This window comes from Macrotis lagotis, chromosome 2 (assembly GCF_037893015.1).
Source record: "Macrotis lagotis isolate mMagLag1 chromosome 2, bilby.v1.9.chrom.fasta, whole genome shotgun sequence".
Classification (NCBI taxonomy): Eukaryota; Metazoa; Chordata; class Mammalia; order Peramelemorphia; family Peramelidae; genus Macrotis; species Macrotis lagotis.
In genome coordinates, this window is record NC_133659.1 from 221,057,849 (window position 1) to 221,083,382 (window position 25,534).

The following is a 25,534-nucleotide window of genomic DNA, read 5'->3' on the forward strand; positions in this document are numbered from 1 at the left end:
CAGTTTAGTAACCCTGTCAAAAAGGATTTAGTTTGACATGTTTTGGTGAAGCCAAGTTGGTTCTTATGTTGTAATCATTGCCATTGCTTCCTTTTCTAGATCTTCACCAACTGTCTCTTAAATGATCTATTTTAGAATTTTCCCAGGGTTGAAGTCAAGACCAATGATCTATTATTTGCAGACTCTATTCCCCCCCAATTTTTAAAATTGGGATGTTTGTCCTTCTCCAGTCTTGGAGTACAGCTCTCATTTCCCATGCTCTTTCAAATTTCAGTGACAGTGGCTTAGTAATCATATCTGCCCATTATTTCAGCACACAAAGATACATGTCTGAGCATGATTTATATTCTTCAAGGGTACCTAGCTACTTTCTTAGTAGCTCCTGACTTATCTAGTGTATCAACTCTCCATTACCTATTTCTGTCTGCCATTTCAAGGGCAAAGGTTATTTTATTTGGAAGAGAAAACAGGAGTAAAAATAAGACTTAAGTAGCTATTCTTTCTCTCTATGGATGGTTATCATCTTCCCATCCATCCCATACATTCCCTTCCAGTCCCATTCCTTCTGTGAGCTTTCTCTTTTCCCAACATGGTTTAAAAATATCCTTTTATGTTGACCTTGGCATCTCTTGCTAATCTCAGTTCATTCTGAGTATTAAGCACTCCAGATACTTTCTTTACAAGACTGTATGTTCTGTTAGCTGCTAGAGGGAGTGCAATGGATAGAGCATGGGCCCAGAGTCAGAGAGATCTGATTTCAGACATTTGCTAGCTGTGAGATCCTAGGCAAATTATTTACCCCTGTTTGCTCAGTTTCCTCATCTGTCAAATGAGTTGGAGAAGGAAATAGTAAACCACTCTAGTACCTTTGCCAAGAAAACCCCAAATAGAGTAATAGTCAAACTAAACAGCAACAAAGCTGACCTACCTCCCTTCCATCTTTCTAAATCTTTTAAAAAGTTATATTGGTTGGTGAACTTCCTATGCATCTACATTTCTTCAGACAATTTCTGTTTCTCTTTCTCATTGGGATATTAGATTGGGTTAATACTTCTAGCTTAACTTTTTTTTACTTTATTTTATTTACTTGGTATTGAATCTTCTCCTCAGATAAAAATGTAACAGCCATTCACACCCCAGATCCTACTGCTGATTTTCTTGAATCTGATCTATTTTCCACTTTGGCTGTTTTACTTTCCTGTACCAAATCTGCCTGCCCTCACCCCTTCCCAAGGCTCACCATATTGGTTTTAGACTTGATGCAGACACCTGATTGCTATAGTTTAGAACTCCAGAACTCAAATAATCCACTATCCTTGGTTTTCTCCCATTTTATGGTAGTGAGGATTACATGCATAGGTCACTGTACTTGGCTTCTCTTCATTTTACTTATGTAGAAACTGAGACCCAGAGATGTTAAGTGATTTGTCCAAGGTTAGAGAGAGAGACAGGATTTGAATTTAGATCTTCTGAGCTTAAGGTCAGCATTTTTTTCACTATTCTACATCATATCCTCAAATTTCATTCCTGAGAATTTCTCATCTTTCCTGGGCTGAATTAACTTGAAGAATTGAAATCCATGGGTTCCTACCCATACTTCCTCTAAACTCCTTATGCCTTGTGTTAATTAAGCCCTGGATAGACAAAGAAAGGCAAAAATGGCCTCTACTCTTAAGGAGCTTATAGTCTAATGGGGAGAAGTAACTTGCAAATAATTTTGTACAAAGTAAATATAGGATAAACTGAAGATAATCTTGGGGAAGGAGTTAGTCTTAAGAGAGATCAGGAAAGGCTTCTTACAGGTGATGGGATTTTAGATAAAATTTGAAAGAAAAGAAGTGGAGATGAGGGAGAGCCATTCTAATGTAAAATTATATGGAGTCAGGAGTTGGGTTATAGAGAAGTTGAGCATCTCCTTGGAGGAACAGCAAAGAAGCCAATGTCACTAGGATTTAGAGTATATGGAAAGGAGTAAGATGTGAGAAAGAAGACTGGGAGAATTGAAAGGACCCAGGTTAGGAAGGACTTGAAAAGGCAGACAGTATTTTCTATTTGATCCTGGAGTTAATGAGAAACTGTTGGAGTTTATTGAATTGGGGGGATGGGTGTGTGCGATATGATCCTACCTGCACTTTAGGAAGATGAGTTTGACAGATGAATGGAGGAGGGGCTGAGGTGGGGAAAGCCTTCAACTCCAGGTCATATTGCTGACTAGAGCAGGATTCAAGTTTTTCTGCTCATTGTCTTCATCGGGAAGAGGGGGAGGCAAAAACTTAAAAGACTGATTCAATAAACAGATGGTTTGGTTCTTCCCCACTTGACTGTGGTCCTTTCCTACTGTTTGTCCTTTGTTTTTGAATACCAGTGACATCACAGGCAATGTCTTGACTCCTGTGTGAATTGGATTTATGTGAGGCAGAATTATAGAGGAGGAAATTGTCTCTGAGAGTGCTTGGGTTATCACCAGTTGCAGTCCAAACAGCCCAGCAACTCATTTAGGGGCTAAAACAGCAGCAACACAGCCTTATTCCCTCGTATCAGTCTTCTAAGGTGGAACAAATCAGGGGTGCAGAGACCAGACCCTCCTGGCTCTTCTTTCAGGTTCTGAATATTTCTAAAAGTTGATATGTTTTTCTTGCAAAGACCCTCAGAGTGTTTTCTACACATTCCATAACCTCATTCAGCCTCTTTGACCTACAGGGTCCCTTCCATCCTTGATATTTCTCTTTCTAAGGACCCTCAGCTCCAACATTATAGAAGGGGCAATAACGGGGCAGGAACTGATGCTTCCCTGAACTTGCAGTTGTTTTTCCTCTTCCCCAATGATCCAGGCTATATTGAGTGAAGCCTGACATGGACTTCACCCCATTTAGCCTTTGTTTTATTCTTCTGGGTTTGGTACTACTATAGTGATACGCATCTGATTTTAACCTGTAATTGAGTGTGAAGATTATTCTTTCATCCTAAATCACCATCCCTTGTCCTCCTTCCACTCTCATGTAAAAGCAGGGAAAATACAGATCATGAAGAACTGTGGGAGTTATTTATTTTGCAGCATACAAAAACCCACATGCATGCAGAAACATATATATATATATGAAGATAACACACATTCGTAAAAACACACACAGACATCATACACAACATATTGACTCTCCCCTTCATTCCCCCTCCACCATCGACCTGGCTCTGATCCTTAAATGATCATAGGAATCCAGGGCTTTCTTCCTATTATGCAGATGTGTACCATCTACTTCATACCAGTTGATTTTCACATTCTCTGCCCATATGTACAAAGATCAAACTGGATGGTTCCTGAGATCTGGGGCAGAGTCTGACCCGGCATCAGGAAAGGAGGAAGGAAGTAGATAAGGAAGTTGGTCCATCACAGACTTAATCACAGAAAAGAAGCCGAGCCACTGGTGTTAAAATTAGGTATAGAAATTTGGCTGGGCTGGGCACTCCCTTTATGAGGTACAAATTATGAGGTCCCTTGAATGAATCAAAAAGGAAGCAATATGATAATATGAAGAATGATAGGTCACACCTCTGGGTTACAAGTCAGTTCACTGAGTCCAGAAAGTAGTCTTGAAAGGAAGCCCTTCATTTTCTGAAGGGACCAGTAGAAAACTCATGAAGCTGAAGAAGGAAATAAGCCATGCAGAGCTGGGGAGAGTGGGAGTACAGGTAGAGGCAACCACCATGATGAAAGGGTCTAGAATTCTGAGAATGAAGCTCCTTGGGCAGGAGGTATGGCAGCACAGAAGTTGTATTGCTGAACCCTCACATTTCCCAAACCTCTCCCTTCACATTACTGATTCCAAGGCAGTAATCCTATCTCCCCTTAAGCTTTTTTACATGAACCCAGAGTTTTTCCTCTGGACATAAGTTTTACTTTTCTTTCCTTTAAACTTTTATTTAGTCTTTATAAAGACAACATAGTGTCTTTAAAGGTTTAATTACCTTAATTTTGTTAATATATTGTATTCACATGTTAATCACCTCATCTGCTAGTCAAGATGCACTTAGTGGGAATATAATTGTAAGAAAGCTACAGAGGGGAAACATTCCCAGGAAGGACATAGAGATAAATATAACACTGAGGTGTTTTGCCAAAAAGTACTGTCTTTGTCTGGGGACTTGAAGCTAGCAAAAAAAGCTATGGAGAGTTGCAAATCCTTTGATACTACTTCCCAGAATGGAGAAGGAACATTTATACTGGAAAACCCATCTGGACAACAGTAGTAGCAGAAGGCAGAAATAGGATTAGTTAAGCATCACAACATCCCTTTAACATTGCTCCACAGATACAACTCCATGCAGAGATGCTGGTCCATCTCTATAAGTCTGTTCACTTCTGCAGAGAAGAAAGTGATAGCTACAGAAAGCACAGATAGCACTCTCTGGTACCCAGGCTTTCCTTCTCCAATCACACCTCACTCCATCTGCCAGGCCTTCTCTCAGCCCTAGTCACTGAATTCCAGGTTCTGCACTGCAGATTCTAGATTTATAGGATATTAGAGCTGAAGGGCTCCTTGGAAATCATTTAGTTCAACATTTGCAAATGTAGAAAATAAAATTCTGAGTGGGGAAAATATTTGCCTAAAGTCACACAACTAATTAACCACAGAATCAGAACCTAAATGAGGGGTCTTTTCACAGCACCCCTCTCTCTAGCTGGGCTACCTTGGCTTTCTAAGTTTCAGATGGCAATATTCTCTTTCTCCTGACCAACTGCTCCAAGCTTCCAGGATCCAGGTTCTGTCTTCTAGGTCCTGGGTCTGGGCCTGGGTCTTTTGCTTCCTCACCCAGAAGACTCAGAAGTTGCTTTCTGCCACCCCAGGGAAGGTATAGCAGTGAATTCCCTTGCCCTCAGTGCCTGGATCACCAGGGCTAGCCCCAGTCTTCTCAAGGTAGGCGCTTTGGGTCAAAGTGTTTGTCTGACTACTGCCTGCCCCATTGCTGGTGCTGCTACAGCTTACCAGCTGACGCTTCTCTCCAGGGCAGGTGGACCCAGGCCGACCGGTGCTCGTGTGGCTGTATGTGTGGCGATGTTCCTCTTCCAGGGCCCTTCCGAGTTGCCAACGGTGCCAGCTTTTCAGTAGCTCTGCCTGAACCTGCCAGCCAGGGATTGGGCATATTTACATTTGTGTATTCAGAGCATGTTATACCACAACCACGGGACTGGAAGAGGATAATCCCAGCAGGAATACATATGGGCACAAATGTCTACATTGATGGATTCATTAGAATAGGAGCTTGTTTAGAAGAGCACAGCTGGCATGGGGAGAGGGAGCTATAGAAGGTTAGAAGAAGCCAGTGCCGGGATCTTATTGAGAGAAGCTGCATGTTAGAGAGGATAGATGAAAGAACACTGGACAGGCAATCAGGAGATCTGAGTTCTAGGGCTGGCTCTGCCATTTTAATCAACTCTATCACCCCAGTAAATCCCTTTTCCTCTCTCTGAGACTTTATTTCTTCCCTTGGATAAGGGGCCTGGGCTCAGCTGTCCTCCACCTCTCAGGAGCTGTGCCTTCTATGAGCTACTTGAATTTGAAAGGTCTATGCTGATAAACAGCAGGGCCAGCACCCAGACTAAGAGTAAGATGTCAGAACTGGTGTCAGCTTTGTTCCTTTGGCTCTCCCTGGCTTCTTATCCATCAAGGATACAGATATTGGCCTCACATGGGAGATATGGAGAGTGGGAAGGGCCCCAGATCGAGACTGTCACACTTACCTCCTTGTTGACAAAGCAATACAGAATAGCCACCAGCATGCCCTAGGGTAGGAGACAGAGAGCCAAATCAGGGGAGAGAGGAGGAGCAGCACCCATCTCCCTCCACTGTCACCAGCATAGATTCTCCAGAGACAAGGACTCTAGCAGACCCAAGACAGGGGAGATAGAGTGACTGAACTGACTGGCCAAGCTTGGTCTCAAGCTCGGGGATGTGAGGACTCTGATGTCAAGAAGCACACCCACCTGGAATGAACTGAGAAAGAGGTCAAAGAAGAGCTTGACAGAGCGCAGGGTGCCTTGCGCATGCTCGTCTGTCACGAAGGCAAACACCACCTCGTGGATGCCCAGAAGAGGGATCAGCGTCAGCGTTGACTTGGCTAGCCTGCCAGAATGGATACTGAGTCATCATTCCCAGGAGAGAGCCACAGACACACCTCGTAGACAGTGGTGTAGAACAGGGCAGGCAGAAAGATCTAGAAGACATCCTTCTGGGAGTGGGGTCCCAAGGGCCAAGACACATCTGGACCTCCCCAACAGCTATTCCCCAACTCAGTATCCTGGGATGTTTTCCTGAAGCATTCATCACCCCCTGGTCTCACCACTTATTGACTATACCCTGGAGCACCTCCTAAACCACTCTAAAACTCAATTTCCTCACCAATGAAAAAGACTTCCACTATCTACCTCCTAGGATTGGTATGAGGAAAGCACCATGAATGTGCTACATAAATGTGTGTACAATGGTGACTGAGAAGTAGGGTGCCCTAGTGGATCATCTGCCTCAACCACAGAAAGAGCTGGGTTCAAGTTCTACTGAGGGGACAGCTAGGTGACATAATAAATAGAATATTGGTCCTGGAGCCAAATCTGGCCTCTAACGTTTTTTAAAAAATTTATTTATTTAAGGCAATGGGGTTAAGTGACTTGCCCAAGGTCACATAGCCAGGCAATTATTAAGTGTCTGAGGTCAGATTTGAACTCAGGTCCTCCTGACTCCAGGGTCAGTGCTCTATCCACTGTGCCAACTAGCTGCCCCAGACCTGTGACATTTGATACTTACTAGCTGTGTGACCTTGGGCAAGTCACTTAATCCCAATTGCTTTGCCAAAAACAAAACCAAAAAAACCAAATTCTATTATTTATGCATGCTGGCTGTGTGATCCTGGAATAAATCCCTAGGTCAAATGCCCTGGTGCATCTCAGTAGTACCCAACTCAAATAGAAGCGGGGACCATTGATCCATTGACAAGGAGCCCAGAGAGTCAGAGATTGACTTAGTTTTACATTTTGATATTATCTATGTTTTATTGAATTTTATTTATTTTGTTACATAATTTTCAATTACATTTTTTGGGTTTGCCTTGCTTTCTGCCTTCTACACCTTTAAGATTATAAACTGCTAAGGTATTGACTTGCACTAACAGATCCTTACCCTGGTGTTCTCTAAACCAATGAAAGTAAAAGTCTACTCACCATCCTTATCATCATCAATATCATTATTACTTCATCAGTTCCCTTGTCCATGTGGAAGACAGGTAATGGTCAATGAGCTAAGTTCTAGTAAGTTTTGCACATTTCTATCTCTAGCCATATACTCACATATACCCACTCTACCAGATACTCACCGAAACTTGTAGTCCGTGTATCGCATCTGGTGGGCTTGTAGTTTAGAGACAAGGATCTGGATGATGCGGATGAAGATGAAGGAGTTGATCTGTAGAGAAGGGTAGTAGCAGGTCAGAGAAGGGAAGTGGAACACTGCCCACTTCCAACTCCGCCACTTGCAGAATTCTGCAAACTCGAAGAGACAGCTGGTGGATTCACTCCAGCACTTTGAGCTGTGAATCTAGAATTAGGAAGACCTGAATCCAAACCTGACACCAGAACACACTTGCTAGCTGTGTGATCCTGGGCAAGTCACTTAACCCTATTTGCCTCATGTACAGGGTTGTTGTGAGGATAAAATGAGATAATATATGTAAGAATCACTTAGAAGGCTAAGAAATGCAAATTCCTTCCCTTCCCTGAAAATTGTAAATAGTTCTTTGACTGATAGTTAGCTTGGGTCTTATGACCCCCCCCCCTTTTTGTATTGCCTTAATCAGAGCAGATTTCTACTCTGTAAAACCAATATAGCGTAAGAAGGGGAATTGGGTTCATTATTTTTAATTTAAATTTTTTTTAATTTCTTTTTTTTTTAGGGTTTTTTTTTTTTGCAAGGCAAACAGGGTTAAGTGGCCTGCCCAAGGCCACACGGCTAGGCAATTACTAAGTGTCTGAGACCAGATTTGAACCCAGGCACTCCTGACTCCAGGGCCGGCGCTTTATCCACTATGCCACCTAGCCGCCCAATTTTTTTTTTTATCTCTAAAGAGTTTGGTTTCTATTTTGACCCTTCACCCTGACTTCTGTATCTTCTAGTTACATCTCTGATGTTATTTCCATTTCTACTCCTATTGTTTTAAAAGGGCTGAGGTCCTGTCTGTGTATCTCCAAATAACACTTATCATCATGTTTCTACACATAGAAAGATAGCCAGTGTAGAGTATTGTCCTCCCATGACTAATTAACCAAATGACCAACCAGTTGCCTGTTGATCACATAATTGATTGATGAAATGTGATGAACTAAAAAGGGAGATCCTGGTAGTCCTATAAATGGTAGTTTCTTTATAGCTTATATTTGAGCTTGAACTAACCAAATGACTGACTGACCAAGTGACAATCAACAAACTGACTACTTGCTAACCAATTGATGGACTGGATCAATCAATCAATTACTAAATACTCATTAAATATCTACTTTGTGGTAGCTAGACACTATACTAAGTCTTGGAAATACAAAAAGAGGCAAAGGCAGCTCCTTCCTTCAAGGAAGTTATAATCAAGAGAGGAAAATAACATGCAAATGAATATATACAAAAGAAATTATATACAAGATAAATAGGAGTAATTATTAGAGGTTAACAATAACTAATAGAAGTAAGACTTTGAAATTAAGAGGCTATGGGAAAAGTTTCTAATAAAACAAAGAATTTTTAGTTGGGACTAGGGAAGATGATAAGCAGAGCAGAGAAGAAAGAGTGTTCCAGACATGAGGTTTATCAGAAAAGTACCTGGAGTTGAGATAGGTGTCTCATTCATGTAAAAGCCAGGAAACCATTGTTACTGGATTGAAAAGAAATTGTAGGGGAGTAAGGTGTAAGAAGACTGGAAAGATATGTATGAGGCAGGTTATGAAGAGCTTTGAATGACAAATAGAAAATTGTATTTGATCCTGGAGGCAGGAGGGAGGCCCTGGAGTTTATTGAGTAGGGAGTGACATGGTTAGACTTGAACTTTAGGAAAAGCACTTTGGTGACTGAATGGAGGATGAATTGGAATGGGAGAGATGAAGTAGGTAGAGACTATTGTAGTAGTTCAGGCATGAGGTCATAAGGGCCTGCACTAGAATTGTAGCAGTGTCAGGGGAGAGAAGAGGGTGGAGTCAAGATATTTTGCAAAGGTAAAATCGACAAGTCTCTGACAAATTAGATATGGAGGGTGAGGGACAGACCAAATGGTCAACTGCATTGGACTAGGTGTCTTGGGGAGTCACTGACCAACTGATGTTGAACTAAGAGCCAAATGATCAGCCAAACAACAGGTCGTTGCTAACAAGGGATGAAAAAGTTAAGACAATATAGGAACTTTATGATGGATCTCTTTAAAGTATATATAAAGTATTAAAGTGAAATATAGAAACTCAAAAGGGGGGTACTGCTTGTGTATATGTTAGGAGGGGCTTATTTATCTCATATTTGAGTTGAAACTAATCAGCTGATTGACAGATCAAGCAACTAAAGGCCAAATACTTGACTGGCTACCTGGTCAAGAATCTGACGGACCAACCAACTGACTTTCCAACCAATTTGACTAACAATTGACTAGCTGACCAAACACCCAACTGATAAATTAACATACTGACCAACTGAAAACGTAACAAATAATCAGCTTAAAGATTGCCTGGCCCAATGACCAACTGACAGGCTATTCAAAATAGTAGGTAATTCAGAGACAACATGTTACGTGATTTGTATGGTAAGTATTGACAAGTTCAGAGAAGATCAATTGAGAATGAGGTAATCATGAAGGGCATTATATAGAAATAGGACCTTCAAGGATAGGGGTGATTCAAATAAGGATAGTGTAAGGAGAAGTATAAGGCTGGGGAATAGCTTGAAAAAGACTGGAAAGAATGATCATTAAGAATTTGAACTTTAATTTGTAGGTAATGGAGAACTACTGTGAGTATGGTTTTGAGTAGGGATGTGATATGAAAAAATAACTGTAAAATGAATTTGAGATTAGATAAGAATGGAGATGAGAGGCTAATAGTGGGAAGATTAGTCAGGACTGTATTCATTTCAGTAGACTGGAAATGACAGTAGAAATAGAGAAAAAGGAATAGACTTGAAAGGCATCTTGAAGGAAGAACTGATAGGACTGGGTGATTGTATATGTGAGGAAGGGAAAGAAGTGATCAGTGAAATATTACTCTTTAGTGTTAAGCCTTGGTGGCTGATGGCACCACTGATGGCAATAGGGAATCTGGAAATAGGTTTGATGTGATTGCCTCTTTCAGTCCCAGTTTCCTCATCAGTATTTTAGGGGCTTAGACTAGATGATTATAAATTTTCATCCAGCAATAACATTCAATGATCTTATGATTGGTTGACCAAAAAGTCAACTATTTAGCTGACCAATTGATTAGCTAACCAAGTGATTGATGAAACCATTGATTGACCAACCTGCAAAAGATGGAAGCATCATTTGGAGGGTTTGGTGGTTGGTGGATGCTGTTACTCACCAGGATAGCTAGGAAGACAGGAAAGCGGAGGATCCACCAGAAACCCATGTTATTATTGCTGGTCCAGCACCTGAAAAAAGGGATGAGTGTCTGTGGGGTGATATATATGTCTATTCCAGGTTCTTCCCCTCTTCATCTTAGCAATTATTAAACACAAATCCAACTCATTCCACAGGACATGAATCAATAACAAGTTACCACCACCCAAAACCACAAGACTCAGGGGCATATAGCCTGATGACCAGACAGTCTAAGAAGCACACAGTTAGAGGGAAGGGTTGAAGGAGAAAATAAGGACCAGATGTTGTACATACATGCAGAAACCAGTCCCTTTTGAAGACTAAACAGACACCATATTTACTGTCTTTGGGTGACCAGTGAGACACTAATACAGACACAATCACATACCTAATCACCAATACACTCATAATCACACACATGCAACACCTGAGATTCAGTTGCCTGTACACAAATACACAGAGACACCTCCACTACCAAAGAGATGCCAGCTAAACTCTTACCCACCACACTTCAACAATCCCAGAGTTGTAGTACCCAGACACTATACAAACACCCAGAATGAACTAGGTAAAGAAAAAAAGTCTAGAAATTGAAGGGGTGGAGGAATTCCATCTTGTAAGTAAAAAGCCCTGGCATCTTACCCAAGAAGCCTCCCAAGGCAGAGAGCATGAAGGGAGGATCCCCCTTTGGAGACACATGTTTCCTTTCCCCTGTCCTCTACCTTCCAGAAGCCCTGTGGTCCCTTTCCTTCTGCTCTCCACCTCTATCCCCCATTATTTTCTGGTACTTACTGGATATTCTCATAGAAGAATTTTACCACAACCCAGGGAATGACAAAGAGAATGGGGGCTCCTATGGAGACAGTTGAAAAAAATAAGATGAGCCCCCCCCAGCAGGGGAGATAGGGCTCAACCACTGCAGAATCCTTGCCCAATCTCCCACTCCCCAGTTCCCAGCCCCATGCCATATAGTCCAATTTTTGGCCACCTCCCTCCAGTTATCCCTGGTTTGCTCACCCCAGCCAATGACCAGGTAGAGATTGAAATAACTCTTCTCTGAGAAGACAGCCAGCACCAGCAGGTTGTGCAGGTAAACACCTTCCACCAGCAACCAACAGTAATTGGCCACGATGCCATACTGCATGAACACTGTGGCCACTCGGCATCCTGCCACCGCCTGGCACAAATAGTGACATGGGAGAGAGCACCATGGATACCTCCTGCCAGGCTTTACACATATCCACCCTCTGGGCTGGAGTTTCTAGGATGGGAGCAACCCTCACTTGGGGACCAGACTTGGGGGGCTATATCTCAGAGAAGAGAAGTGATGGTGGAAGTTGATGCAGCCATGCTGCAAAAGAGGAAGGGTCAAAAGAGGAGGTAAGGAACCTGAAAGACCAAGGAGATGGCAGAGCTGGAGCTTCTTATATATAAAGGGGAAGATGGGGAAAATTCTAAAGGAAGAAATTCTTGGTTTTCATCACAGGCTAAGACAAGGAAACAATTCCAATGGAATGTAAGCTCCATGAGAGCAGGGACTGCTTCATTTGTATCCCCAGCATCTAATACAGTATTTGGCTTACAGTGAAAAACTTAATAAATGCTTGCTGATTGAATAGTTGCATTTGAATTGAAGGAATTCTGGAGTTTGGCTTACCAGAGGAGTGGGGAAGGGCTTAGGAGAGAGCAAGAAATAGCTTATTAAGCAACTACTGTGGATTGCATACTAGTTTTATCAAGGCAAAATTGAAATAGTGGCTGCCCTCGTGGTGCTTACAGTCCAGTGAATAAAACAGCATGAACTCTCACTCTCTCTCTTTGGATATGTATATTTGAAAAATATAAAGCAGATCCAAGGTAACCTTGGAAGGGAAAGCACCAACAGTTGGAGGGACTAGAATGGCCCCAAGCAGAAGTAGATACTTGAGCTGAATCTTGTAGGAAATGGGATTCCAAAAGGAGGAAGAACATCCCAGGGGTGAGGGATGGGCAATGCCAAGGAAAATGAGAGATGGAATGACCTATGTTAACAAGAGGAAGGGAGCATATTTGGGAGATGTTGTGGAGATAGAAGTTTTGAGATTTGGCAAATGATTGTTTACATAGGGTGAGGACTGAGGAACATGATATCTAGTGCAAACCTAGCAAGCAAATCTGGGTGAATGGAAGGATAGATGTGTCTTTGGTAGTAACAGGGAAGCTCCAAAAAAGGATGGGTTCTGTTTTGGACATTTTGAGTTTGAGACATCCTCAGGACAACTGAATGAAGATGTCTAATAGGCAGGTGGTGATGTGGGATTGAAACTCCACAAAAGAGACTAGGATTAGTTATGTAGACCTATAGGTCATCTCCATAGAGATGATAAATGAACCCAAGGAGCTAATGAGGTCACTAGTAGAAAGAGAATATAGGGAAAAGAGAAGAGGGTACAAGATAGAGCCTCAGGGCACAGTCAAAGGGGGTGGGGGAACATGAAACAGATCCTAATCCACCAAAGGAGGCTGAGCAGGAGTGGTTAGGAGAGGTGGGAGAGAAAGGCTTGTGGGCTGGTGTGGGCTGGGCTGGGCCTGAGGCACTGACCTCGTCACTAAGCCAGATGCTCACACTGAGGTCATCTCCAATCTTCTGGCTGTATCGAGTCTTGAGCAAGGCATCAATGACCAGCACAGAGCTGGCCTTGAGAATGAAGGAGACAAATAGGTTCATGTGGATGTAGTTACGGGTGCAGTGCAGCTTGCTGTGGGAGAAGAGCAGGAATGAAAGAACCCTTGCCACCCTTCTCCCCACCCTTCCAAACTAGATGCTCAGCTACTTTCCAAGATTCCTTGACCCCTCCTAATATCTGCTCCATCTTCCTCACTCCTTACTGCCCCCACAAATGTGCCTCCAAATGCAGAAACTCCTCTCTATTGGCTTTCCCATCCTATAACTCCCACAAAGGATAGTTGGGTGGTGCCGGGGGCAGGGACTACACTGGCCTTGGAGTCAGGAAGACTATCTGACTTCAGGCACCAACTGTGTGATCCTGAGCAAGTCACTATAATATATGTCAAGTCAATATATGTCAAACCTGAAGCTGCCATTTATGTGGCATAGTTCCTACAGCCTTCTGGGTTTTTCCAGACTCTCATACTCTTTCCTGTAACTGAGAAACCTAAGTTTCTCAGAACCCCACCCAGGTTCTCAGGCTATCTTTCCCCAGGTACCTGAAGCCCAACAGGATGAGGAGGGCAAGAAGCAGGGCTCCTAGGGACATTGAGTAGCCCACAGTGTACATCACCTGGAAACTGTTGTACATCTGAGCAGATTTATTCTGGGAAGGAAGAGTGTTGTCAAGGGCCAAGGGCCTGCCTCATCTGGCCACTCCCAGCTGATCACCTTGCCCAGCCAAGGCTCCTCACTGACCTGTGACCAGATCTCATCCATGTCCATCTGGCACTGAGAGGCATTGCGCCAGGCCTGGCCTTGGGGTCCCTTGACCCATTGCCCATCAGGTCCACATTTCTTGAAGACAAATAGATGCTGCACTAGAAGAGTGGGGCAACATGGCATTGCTTAAGGGCCTTCTCAAGTGAGACCCTTCTCCCAACATATCCATGCTCTCTCAACCTCTGGTCCCCCTTACCCCTCCCTCCCTCTGTTCCTAAAGTCTACCTTTGTGATGCCACGGCAGGTACCAAGGGCAGGAGATGTTGGCTGTGGTGTTGGGGAGGGTGTCCGGCCAGCAGGAGTATTTGTCAAAGGTTCTGTTACAGACCAGCTCTGCTTATGGGGCAAGGCAGAGAAAGAGGAGGAGAAAGGGGGTGGCTCTGGCCCTTCCCCCGCTCCTTATTCTTATCCAGTGGGAAAAAGGCTAACGGAATCAAGTTCCCTGATTTGAAACTTCTAGCCTTCTTCATCTGAGACATGGTACAACCTTGACCCCACAGTCCCCAAATCTGGGCCTCCCTTTCTTAAATTTCTCACAGTACTACTGAGGATTTTATATGTGTGTGTGTGTGTGTGTGTGTGTGTGTGTGTGTGTATCCCAGACTCATTTGTGCTTTAAATAGTTATGTCTCTATTTTATCTTCTCTGCTAGATTGTATTCTTTGAAAGCAGGGATTGAGTCCAATTTCATTTTTTGTACCCCAGGCAAATTCTAAGCACAATTGCTTGTCCATAACAGGTGCTAAGTAAAAGTTTTTTTTCCCATTTTAATTTTAAATCTTGTTTGTTTTGCTGTTCTTAATATTGGGGACAGCTAGGTGATACAGATGATGTGCCTTCTTCCTGAATTCAAATCCAGCCTCAGACACCTTCTATCTGTGACTCTGGGCAAGTCACTTAACCCTGCTTTAGTTTCCTCATCTGTAAAACGAGCTGTAAAAGGAAATAGCAAACCATTCCAGTATTTGCCAAGAAAACCCTAAAAGGGGTCTCAAAGAGTCAGATATGACTTTAAAAATGACGAGACCTTTAACATCATCTTCATTCATTTATACCCCCATCCTCCTTCCCCCACCTAGAGAGCTATCTCTTGTAGTGCTGATCTTTAAAAGAAAATAAATATATCTCTAGCCTTGCCAAGCAAATTCCTGAAGAGGTTGAAAGGGCAGAAGGTTTGAGAATCAGGAAAGCCTAGGGTCATGCAGAAGAAGTGATCCCTGGAGCAAGGATGCCTCACCCGTGGGAGGGGGCAGTAGGCTCAGGTTGTAATGACACTCATCGCTGTAGCTCTTCCATTTTTCAAAGAGAAAATCCATCACCTGGGCAGAAGTAGCCTGCAGCTGAGGGGCAGGAGAAGAGGGAGAGGGATGAACGGTAAAGGAACTTTACCATTACCAGGTTAGGAACAGTGAGTTGAGAGAAAGCAATCCAGGGTATAGGAGGGAGGGGAGAATGAGGGCAGTACTCACCTGACAGGAGATCAATAGCAGTAGCAACAAGACATGAGTGAGAAGCATGCCTCTGGAGAGCTGTCCCCCACATCTGGAAGGGGGTGAGAGGTCTTGTGGCCGCTATCCACCGAAATTCCCCACGGGCATTGAGGCTCCTGTTGGGGCCTAGAGCAAGCACGATTTAATGGAAAGATCAGAGGTTTATCAGAAACAAGAGAACAATTTATACAATAACAAAAATATTGTAAAGATAAACAACTTGGGAATTCTGACCAACAACACAGTGGTCATCTATAATTCCAATAAACTCACTATGAAACGTGTAACTCACCTCCAGATAGAAAGGATATGAACTCAAAGTACAGGTTGAGAGACTGAGGTATATATGTGAACCTAAAATAAAATAAAATTGAATTAAAATGCAAAAAAAAAAAAATCACAGGTTCAGAGTCAGGAGATCTGTCTTACCACTGACTAGCTATTTATGCCTGATCTACCAGGGATTCTCTTTTTTAAAAAATTTGTTTAATTTTTAATCTATAGAATAAAACAAACATTTCCATAATAGTAGTATAATTAAAAAAGGTGATTGTACATGAAACTGCAAATCTAATATATATATATGTATATATATATGTATATATACAACTAGCTCTTTTAAATATATTAAAAAGCAATCACGTAAATTTCTTTTTTTCCCCTTTTTTCCTTTATTCCCCCCAAGATGGCTAACGGTGGTCAGATATAGGTATTTATAGTAAAATTATTCTTTTTTTTTTAAGTTTTTTGCAAGGCAATGGGGTTAAGTGGCTTGCCCAAGGCCACACAGCTAGGTAATTATTAAGTGTCTGAGGCCAGATTTGAACTCAGGTACTCCTTTCTCCAGGACCAGTGCTCTAATCCACTGCACCACCTAGCCACCCTGTAAAATTATTCTATAATGAAAATTTTTGATTTATATTTTTTCTCTGAATGCAAATAGTGTCTTTTTTATATGTCCCTTATTTTAAATTTGTATATTAATAATAAAATTAATAATAAAAATACAGTCACTCAAAATCATTCTAAAAATAAATATTACTGTTACTGTATACAATGTTCTCTTGGTTCTGCTCACCTCATTCTTCACATTTCTTGTAACCTGAAGTCTGCTGACTATCTAGTCTGTGGCTAGATTTCACAGGGTCTGTGAACTCAAATAAGTGGGGGAAAGGTATCTTTATTCTCATCTACCTCCATTTGAAATTTAGCATTTCTTTTGATGATAAATGTAGGCAACAAACTACAGTAGTATTAACAGTATCTACAACTTTGTTTTCAATAGAAATTACAGCTCTTTTCATATCAAATCATAGTTGTGGCAGCTCTTAAAATATCATTTATAATTCATCACTATCTCAAAATTCCTGTAGTTATATTGGGCTGCTGCCAGATATATTACTATACCACAAATTGGATTTTTTTAAAAATATTTTGGCATTTGAAACAATATTCTGAAAAGGGGTCTACAAGCTACTCAGGCTGCCAGAGGGGTCTGTGATACAAACAAGGTTAAAAATCCTTTCTTTAAGACAAGAGACTAAACTTGCCCTCTCTAGTCCTCCTCATTCATAAATGATAATAGCATCTTTCCTTCTTATCTCACAAGGTTATTGTAAGGCTAAAAGGAAGAAGTAGAATGAGCAATGACAAATCACAAATGTTTTCTACGTGTAAGGCGCTACTAGGGATGCTACATGTCCTGTGCCTCAGTTTCCTCCTCTGTAAATGGGGGATGATGATAATAATTCCCAAATGATTGTTAGGAAACTCTCTTCCACCTTTCCTAACAACTCAGTGCAGGGTTAGGATTGGCATGGCTTCCTGTCCATAGGCTGGGGTGACCAGTGGGAAGATCCTGATTATATTCCAATGCCTGGTGCATTCATGAGGTGGCATCTATATTCTTTGGGATCTGCCAAGCAGAGTACAGATCCCCACCTAAAAAAGCTTGTTCAGGCCTTGGAATCTGTCTTTTAACTAACAAAGAGACCATTCAGTCCACAGCTTTCCCCTACCCACCACCCTCTAGGCTGAAATATAGTTCTGAATGCCCTCCTTCAGGTTCTGGTTTTCTCTTGACAGTGGGGAGGAAAACTGTAGAAGTTGTCACTCACCAGCCTTTCCTCCCATCTTCTCTACACATCCCTGGAAGGATAGCTGCCCCTCTGCTAAAAGGCTCTCAGTCTGATCTCATTTGCTGGGACTCATAAGTAGATGGGAAGAATGGGAGTTTGGGAAGGGTGGGGGAGGGTGGCAACCATACACCTGAATTCCTTATCAAGGGCCCCTCACTCCTTTATCTAGGACGACAGGCAGAAACACCTTCTCTCTGCCCCAAACACAGATACCAGATCCTTCCAATCTCCTCTTTAAAACCAGAGAAGGCACCAGGACAGTTTTCTCTCCTTGCTCCTGTCTCTTGGGGTGATGCCAGGGTCTGGGTGCCTGACTGGAAGCTTCCCTCTCCCTGTTCTTTCTCTATCTATTTTTAGCCCTTGGGAAAAATCATCTCGGCTGGATGACTGTGACCCCCAGTGGCAAGCAGCTTAGGAGGCCTCCTAGGGAGGGTGCCCCATTGATCACAGAGTCCCAGCTGTCTTCCAGGACCTGATCACCATATTTAGCAAGGCAGTGACTGGACAGCCACTTCCACCCTCACTGCCCTGGAGGAAGCTAGAGCTTGTTCTGGGATCTCCCACTTAGGAGCAAAGAACTCTAAAAATGCACTTTTTTTTGCCCCATCTGGCTACAAAAAGGAAATGGGCAACCAAATCGTCAGGTCTGGGAACAGGACTAGAGCTATTGGCAACAGCATAGGCAACTAGGTGGCTAGATGGATGGAGTACCAGGTCGAGTCAAGGAGACCTAAATACAAATCTAGCCTTGTGACTCTGGGCAAGTCATTTCACTCTGTTTGCCTCAGTTTCTTCATCTGTAAAATGACCTATCAGTCCATCAATAAACACTTATTAAAATTTTACATTAATTTTTATCTTTAAAATATTAAATTTTAAAATTGAAATTTATCAAAATAATAATAACTATGTTTAAGGGTTGCAAAGTGCTTTGCAAATAAAATCTCATTCTATCCTTACAACAACCATGGGAGGAGAATGTTAGACTAATTCTAAGTCTAGGATCCTTTATGATCATGAGCCCACCAGTCCCAGGGACTTCTTACTTCTTAGGAACCCTGCTTCAATGGAATAGACTCAGCTGTGCGACTGAGTAAGAAACAAGACCCAAGCTGTGACTGGATCTGTTACTGTGCTGTAACTTCCCTACTAGTAATAACCCTCACTTCTCTAACATTATAGGCTTATATAGTACAACAGCCCTTTGAGGCATATTCTACAAGTATTAACCCACTTTACAGATAAGAAAACTGACTTGGGCCAGATAGGTGGTGCAGTGGATAGGGCACCAGCCCTGGAGTCAGGAGGACCTGAGTTCAAATCCGACCTCAGACACTTAATGATTACTAGCTGTGTGGCCTTGGGCAAGCCAATTAACCCAAGATATTTCATAGAAAATGAAGAAGGGGGGTGGCTAGGTGGCATAGTGGATAAAGCACCGGCCTTGGAGTCAGGAGTACCTGGGTTCAAATCTGGCCTCAGACACTTAATAATTACCTAGCTGTGTGGCCTTGGGCAAGCCACTTAACCCCATTTGCCTTGCAAAAACCTAAAAAAAAAATGAAGAAGGTTATTGGGGGAAGGTTATTAAAAACAGGCTGGATGAAACAAGTTGGAAAGTTTAGGGCAGTGGGGTAAGCAAGGTCAGGATGAAACTAATGGGAGGTTCCAAAGAAGACAAGAGAGCAAGTTAGGGCTGGGGGACAAATACATAGAAACAATGAGATCACCAGACTCTGGTTCTTCCATTTAATTTTTCCTTCCTTCCTTCTCTTCCTCCTCCTCCTCCTCCTCCTTCTTTTGCAAGGCAATGGAGTTAAGTGACTTGCCCAAGGTCATACAGCTTAGTATTAAGTGTCTGAGGTTGGATTTGAACTCCTGTCCTCCTGACTCCAAAATTAGTGCTCTATCCACTGTCCATCTAGCTGCCCCTTGCCCATGGAGCAGTGGTGATATTCAGGTTGTTACAAAGCCGGGTTCCTATTAGAACAATGTGCTCACTACCTATTCCACCAAATTTCTAACCCCATTCTCTAACCCTAAAAAGGCATGAACATTTGAGGGTCTGCTTCAGAGCTTTTGGCCTGGCAATGATGATTTGTATTGAGCGGAATAGCCAGAGGCTCTAGGGTCTGGCATGGCCATATTGCTAAGGTCATTAGCCTGCATCCCAGTTTACCTACTCATTCTATCTTATCTTTTTCCCCCTATTATGATCTCTGCCAATCTAGGTGGACAGAGCCAAGTAGGTGAAAGTGGGACTTGGAATCTAGGCAGGGAGAAAGAGGAACTGAGAGTAGACCAGAGAGTAGAGTGAGGGGAGTGGGACTATGGAGCTGGGGACAACAAAGAAAGGCCTGGCTAGATGTCCTGGACCTAGTGCTGGAAAGATCCAGAGGATAGAAAGAGAAGAAAGAAAAGGAAAGAAGAAAGAGAAATCTTTTTTTTAGCTTCTGGGGTGAAGCCTCTGAACAGATCTGGGAAAAAAGGTCTAAGTCAGTGCAAAGGTGGTTACTAGTAGCACAGAGCTCCCAGTTATGAGACCAGCTCTGGTTTCCATTACTGGGTAGGACAAGGAGTACGAGACTGATCTCTGGCATTCTCATCTTGAGATGGATCTTAGGGATAGGTGGGGGGCTGTTGGGGAATAGGGAAAGGAAGACAGGAGTCAACCTTAGCCCTCTATAGAGAACAATTCAAGCATCAGTTATTTTAGATTGGAGCAGAAAGGAGAAAAATGCCTGGAAGGAGGGGTCGAGTTAAAGAGCATGGGATTGGGAATCAGGAAACTTGGGGTGTCTTTTCTTCACTACTAATACATTGTCCAGTCTTGAGCTGCCCAGAGCAATATGCATCCAGAGCATCACAAGTTAGGTAATATGGTCAGGGTCAGAAGGTTTGAAGAATAGAGAAAAAGGGATAGACACTGGTTGCCCACTTCTTCCTTATTGCTAATCCCTAGCCAGGGAAGGGAATGAAGTCTAGATCAGATAGCCTAAAATCATAGAAAACACTATCATAGCCACACCTCCTTGGGTCACACCTCTCCTTACTAAAGCTCATAAGTATCTAGCAGGGGAACATGCTAGCCAATGGCAAGTACAGGAAGAAAGTTTCCCTCTTCTCTAGCAGGATGTGGTTCTGGCTGGGCTTTCTTGGCACTGAAGTCAGAGAAGCCCCTAGGCAGAGGTAGGTAGCATGGCAAGTACATAACTCTGTCCCGTTCAGTCCAGCATAAAGATTTTGGCCTTCTCAGTTTCCAAGGAACCTGACTTCAAGGTCTTGTCAGTACCAGTCCTAAGTTTGTGCCAGAACTTGGCAAAGTTCTCTAGATCCACTTAACCCAGGGTATTGGGAGAAGGGTAAATAGGAAGAAGAAATGTGACTGGAAGGAGGAATCTGGCTCCAGATAGTTGGATCATAAGATTATGGATTTAGAACTGGAAGGGGGCTGGCCTTAGAGACCAATAAATCCAGTCCTTTGTTTTACAGATGAGGAAACTGAGGCACAGTTAAGTGATTTGTCTAAGTTCACTTAGGAGTCCTTGTTCATTCTGCTACCAGTTGATTTTCTGAATGGTCATAGGGATGGGAAAGTTGAATAATGAGATTTGTTTGGTCCGAAAAATGTGGCAAAATTATCATTTTAAGAATGACAGAATAGTGGAAACTAATCCCATAGGCCAAGCTGATCACATTGAAACCAATGGGCTAACACCATGCAAATAATGCCAAAGTCACTGTGTACTGATTGGTCAAATTTTTAGGAATATCACTTTTCCACCTTGTTTCCCTTTTTTTTCCTAGTCACCTTAAAGACAAAGATTGTCCCCTTTCTGTATGCCTTCTTCTATGGGTATGCTGCAGGAGCTGAGAACTGATCCAAGAAAGCAATTTGGAACTACACTTCCAAAATTAATATACTGTATACCCATTGACCCAACTGTGCCACCCCAGGTCTATACCCCAAAAAGATCAAAAAAGGAGAAAAAGGACCCATATGTGCAAAAACACTTACAGCAATTATAGCCATAGTAGCCAAAACTGGAAACTAATTAGATGACTTACTGGGAATGGCTAAACAAACTATGGGACATGATTGGAATATACTCATGTCATGAAAAATTATGAAGTTTGGAAAGATACTGTTTGGAAAGATATCACTATGGACTGGTGCTGGGTGAAGTAGACAGAACTATCATTTATGCAATGATAACAGCACTATTGAGAAAAACAACTTTGAAAGACCTTAGAACTCCGATCAATGTAATGATAAACCATGAGTTCAGAGGGCTAAAAATGAAACATGTCACCCACCTCCTGCCAGAGAGGTGATAGACTTAAAATGCAGAATAAGATATACAGTTTTTAGACAAAGTCAAAGTGGGAGAATTTGTTTTGTTGAAATGTGCATATTTATCATGAGGTTTTTGTTTGTTTGTTTGTTTTAGTTTTTGCTAGGCAATGGGGTTAAGTGGCTTGCTCAAGGCCACACAGCTAGGTAATTATTATGTGTCTGAGGTCAAATTTGAACTCAGGTCCTCCTGACTCCAGGACCAGTGCTCTATTCACTGCGCCACCTAGCCGCCCTATTACTCAATGGAATAGGGGATGGAAAAGAGTGGGATGCAGGCTCAGGATGTTTGAGGGCTATAGGGTAGCTCACAGTTAACCTTGGTGGACTGTATAGTACACCAGCCTATGATTTGAGGGTTATTAGAGCCTAGGAAAGTCCAAGACCCCAGAATCTTCTATTCCTTTTCCTGGTCACAAGAAGGATACAGAGATCCAAGCTGGCAATTCAGGAAAAAAAAAAAGGAAAAAGAGAAAGACCCTAAGGGCATCATTAGGACAAAAAAAGTCTGTGTTTGTGTGTGTGTGTGTGTGTGTGTGTGTGTGTGTGTGTGTGTGTGTTGGGGGGCTGGTGAGGAAAGTTAGATGATACTCAAAAAGCATGTACTTCTTTTTTGTATGTAATTGTCCTCCTCAGTTAGACCTTAATTTGAAGGCAGGACATTTTTTTCCTTTATCTTTGTCTCCCATAGCCATTTATCCCTTAAGAGTGCCAAAGTGCCTTAAGAAATGTTTGTTGATTTAATGTATGCATGGATTTGTGGATGGGAGTGAGCTGGACAGAGATGAGCCTAGATGGTTAGGATGCAGGGGCACAGAGGAGGGAATAGTAGTCATTGCCTTTTGTTGTTCAGTCTTTTCTGTCATGTCTTCATGACCCCACTTGGGGTTATCTTGGCAGAGATATTGGAATGGTTTGCCATTTCCCTCTCTGGCTCATTTTACAGATGAGGAATCTGAAGCAAACAGGGTCAAGTGACTAGCTCAGGGTCACACAGTTAGTAAGGTTCTGAGGCCAGAACTCAGGAAGATTCGTCTTCCTGATTCCCAGTCCAGGGCTCTGGTCACTTCACCATCTTCCTCCCCAGGCTTCCTCTAAGCAATAGCCTTTAAGAACTGAGCCAGGAAAAAACTCAAGGAAGGCAAGATGAAGGATATAGTTGATACATCTTCATGCCCACCTGATTTTGAATATAGAAGAGACTCTGGTCACAAGCATATGTGTGATTGGCCACATGCCCAGCTTTTCACACTCACACCCCCTACACACAGTTGCATGCACACGCCCGTGTCCACGCCTGACCGAACAGGTTCATGCATGGTTGCTCTTGGAGTCTCTCCTAGCGGGCGAGTGCCCAGGCCTCCCACTGGGCACTCAGGTCCTGCTGAACTATAGTAACTAAGGTCTCAGAGCACAGAGAGGCCATCACTTTGACTCCCCAAGGATGTTGCAGAAGACTGAGAGCAACAGCAGCAAGCCCCGAGGGTTAGAGGGAGGGAGCAGTGGAAGACAACAGAGGTGGGGGACAAGAATCCGGAGTGGAATGTAGATCTGAGAAGGTAGACAACGAGTAGAAGTTTCCCATGCCCAAGTAGGCACCCAGAGCCCTCTGCCAGGGGCTCCTAGGAGGACAGGAGGAGTTTCAAGGGATGTGTATCTGTGGGGGGGGGGGGGGTTGTTTGTGTGAAACCCAGCAAGCAGCAGAAGGTCATAGCCCTGAGGGCACTAGAACAGAGGCACATGCAGTGTTGACACAACGAGATTCCTGGAGCCCACAAAGGGTTCCAAATAAGGGCTTTGGGGCAGCCCAGGGACCAGTGAATGACTCCCAGACTGGGTCTGTCTCTCTTCCCTCTTGAAGAGATTTATCTTGGGGTAGTTAGTCCCCCAGAGGGGAGAAACCTGGATCAGAAGATCAGAGGTCAAATACAACTTAGGGAAAGGAAAATTTTGCCTTGGGAGACTGGATGTCCCCTTCTCCTCCCATGGGTTTACGGAAAGCCTCCATAATGGCAGAGGGCAATGACCTTTACTTTGGGGGTGAAATAACATCTGGCTCTTGGCAACTGAAGTGGCTGCCCCCAACCAAGGTGCTCCTACCCGCCCCCCTTCAGGAAGTGAGAAGATGACCTAATGGAGTCTACCTCAGGTCTCAGGATCCGCTCATGGCAAGGAAGGGAGAGATTTGCTTTTAGGGGTCTGTTCATCCCTCACTTCATCACCTTTAAGGATGAACAGAGAAAATGGAGGTTATTAGCGCAAAAACCTGTGCGTGCGTGTGTGTGTGTGTGTGTGTGTGTGTGTGTGTGTGTGTGTACCAGTGAGTGTGAATGGTGTATGCATAGCAGGAGAGGCCAGATGGTGTTTTAAAATAGTGATTTCTGAGTGTGTCTCTTTGTGTGTGTGTAAACATGTATGTGTATGTGTATGAGGGTGAGTCAGGCAAAAACGGGCAAAGGCCTGGGAGAACTGGAACTGTGAGGGCTAGGTTGTCGGGGGTGGAAGGAGAAAATTGAGATTATTGGCAGTTTCTCCCCCTCCAACCCCAACCCCTAGATCGGGCAGCAGCCGCCGAGGTTTAGACGGTGAAAAACAAGGGAGGTAAGAGCAAGGATAAAAAAGTTCCAGCAAAGCAAGGGACAGAAGGGGTGGCCGGGCTCTTGGAGCAGAAAGCCAGGGGGTTCCCGGGAAGGTAACAAACAGCACCATCTCCCCCAGGCTCGGCCAGAGTTAACGGGTGCCCTCATTTCCAGGGCAGATTTGGGGGCTGGAGGTGATTTTAAAAATGTGGTATGAAACAGGTTGAAGAGGTCTCTGAAATTCTGGGGGGAGAGACGATCTCAGACCTGGGACGTAAGGAGAAAATGGTTGGAATGGGAACATAGCGGCCGGTGACCCATGAGGGTGGACAGAGACCTCTCCAGCTCCGCACCTGCTCCCGTCCCCACCTAAGCCATCCCTCTTCTCTGGGGTCCCCCTTCTCCCCGGCTACCACTCCCTCCCTTCTCCATCCTCCCCTGCTTCATCTCCTGCCCCCTCTCCTGCCCTCCCGGGCCCCCCGGGCTCACCTCCGGGAGCCCGCTGCCCGCTCCGGGCCGGCCCCGGCTCCCAGGCGCTCCGCAAACTTTGCAGCCCGCGACAGCCGGCGGCCGCAGCGGGGTGGGGGGCGGGAGGAGGAGGAGGGCCGTCCCCAGGGGCGCCTCCCCCCAACTCCACCCGGATAGCGTCACCCGCCGGGCGGCTCCTCAAGCCCGGACCCCAGGGACCCCTGCGGCCGGACCCCAGGCTCAGCCTGCAAGCACACGTCCTGCCCCTCCCCAGAGCCGGGCCGGACGGAAATGTGGGTGCCGGGGCGGCGGAGCAGGAGGAGGACTGATGGGGGGGTCATTAATCATTCATTCAATCACCCCCTCCGGGGCCGGCTCCTACCCTGTTCTCCGATCACTAGCCTTCCCAGGGGGTCCGGTCTGATTTGCTGTTTGAGATTCTGGAAGAAGCTGACCCCTTGCTAATAACC

At 43.9% G+C, this 25,534-nt stretch overlaps 1 protein-coding gene across 3 annotated transcripts; it reads right to left on the bottom strand.

Moving 5' to 3' along the window:
• Positions 1-3,016: 3,016 nt before the first annotated feature.
• Positions 3,017-25,534, bottom strand: GCGR (glucagon receptor). Of its 3 annotated transcripts, XM_074224897.1 has the most exons (16): positions 25,086-25,164; positions 24,162-24,239; positions 15,818-15,879; positions 15,505-15,651; positions 15,273-15,375; positions 14,261-14,368; positions 14,012-14,133; positions 13,813-13,919; positions 13,187-13,343; positions 11,623-11,782; positions 11,398-11,458; positions 10,586-10,655; positions 7,363-7,451; positions 5,981-6,119; positions 5,738-5,779; positions 3,017-5,117 (listed from the first exon to the last, which is right to left on the bottom strand). In XM_074224897.1, the coding sequence occupies exons 4-16, from the start codon at positions 15,550-15,552 to the stop codon at positions 4,818-4,820; spliced, it is 1,506 nt and encodes a 501-aa protein (XP_074080998.1). In that variant the 5' UTR covers positions 15,553-15,651; positions 15,818-15,879; positions 24,162-24,239; positions 25,086-25,164; the 3' UTR covers positions 3,017-4,817. The 3 variants fall into 3 exon arrangements, with proteins under 3 accessions (XP_074080998.1, XP_074080999.1, XP_074080997.1); XM_074224898.1 differs by lacking the exons at positions 24,162-24,239; positions 25,086-25,164 and adding an exon at positions 25,447-25,534; XM_074224896.1 differs by lacking the exon at positions 24,162-24,239 and having other exon boundaries at positions 25,086-25,155.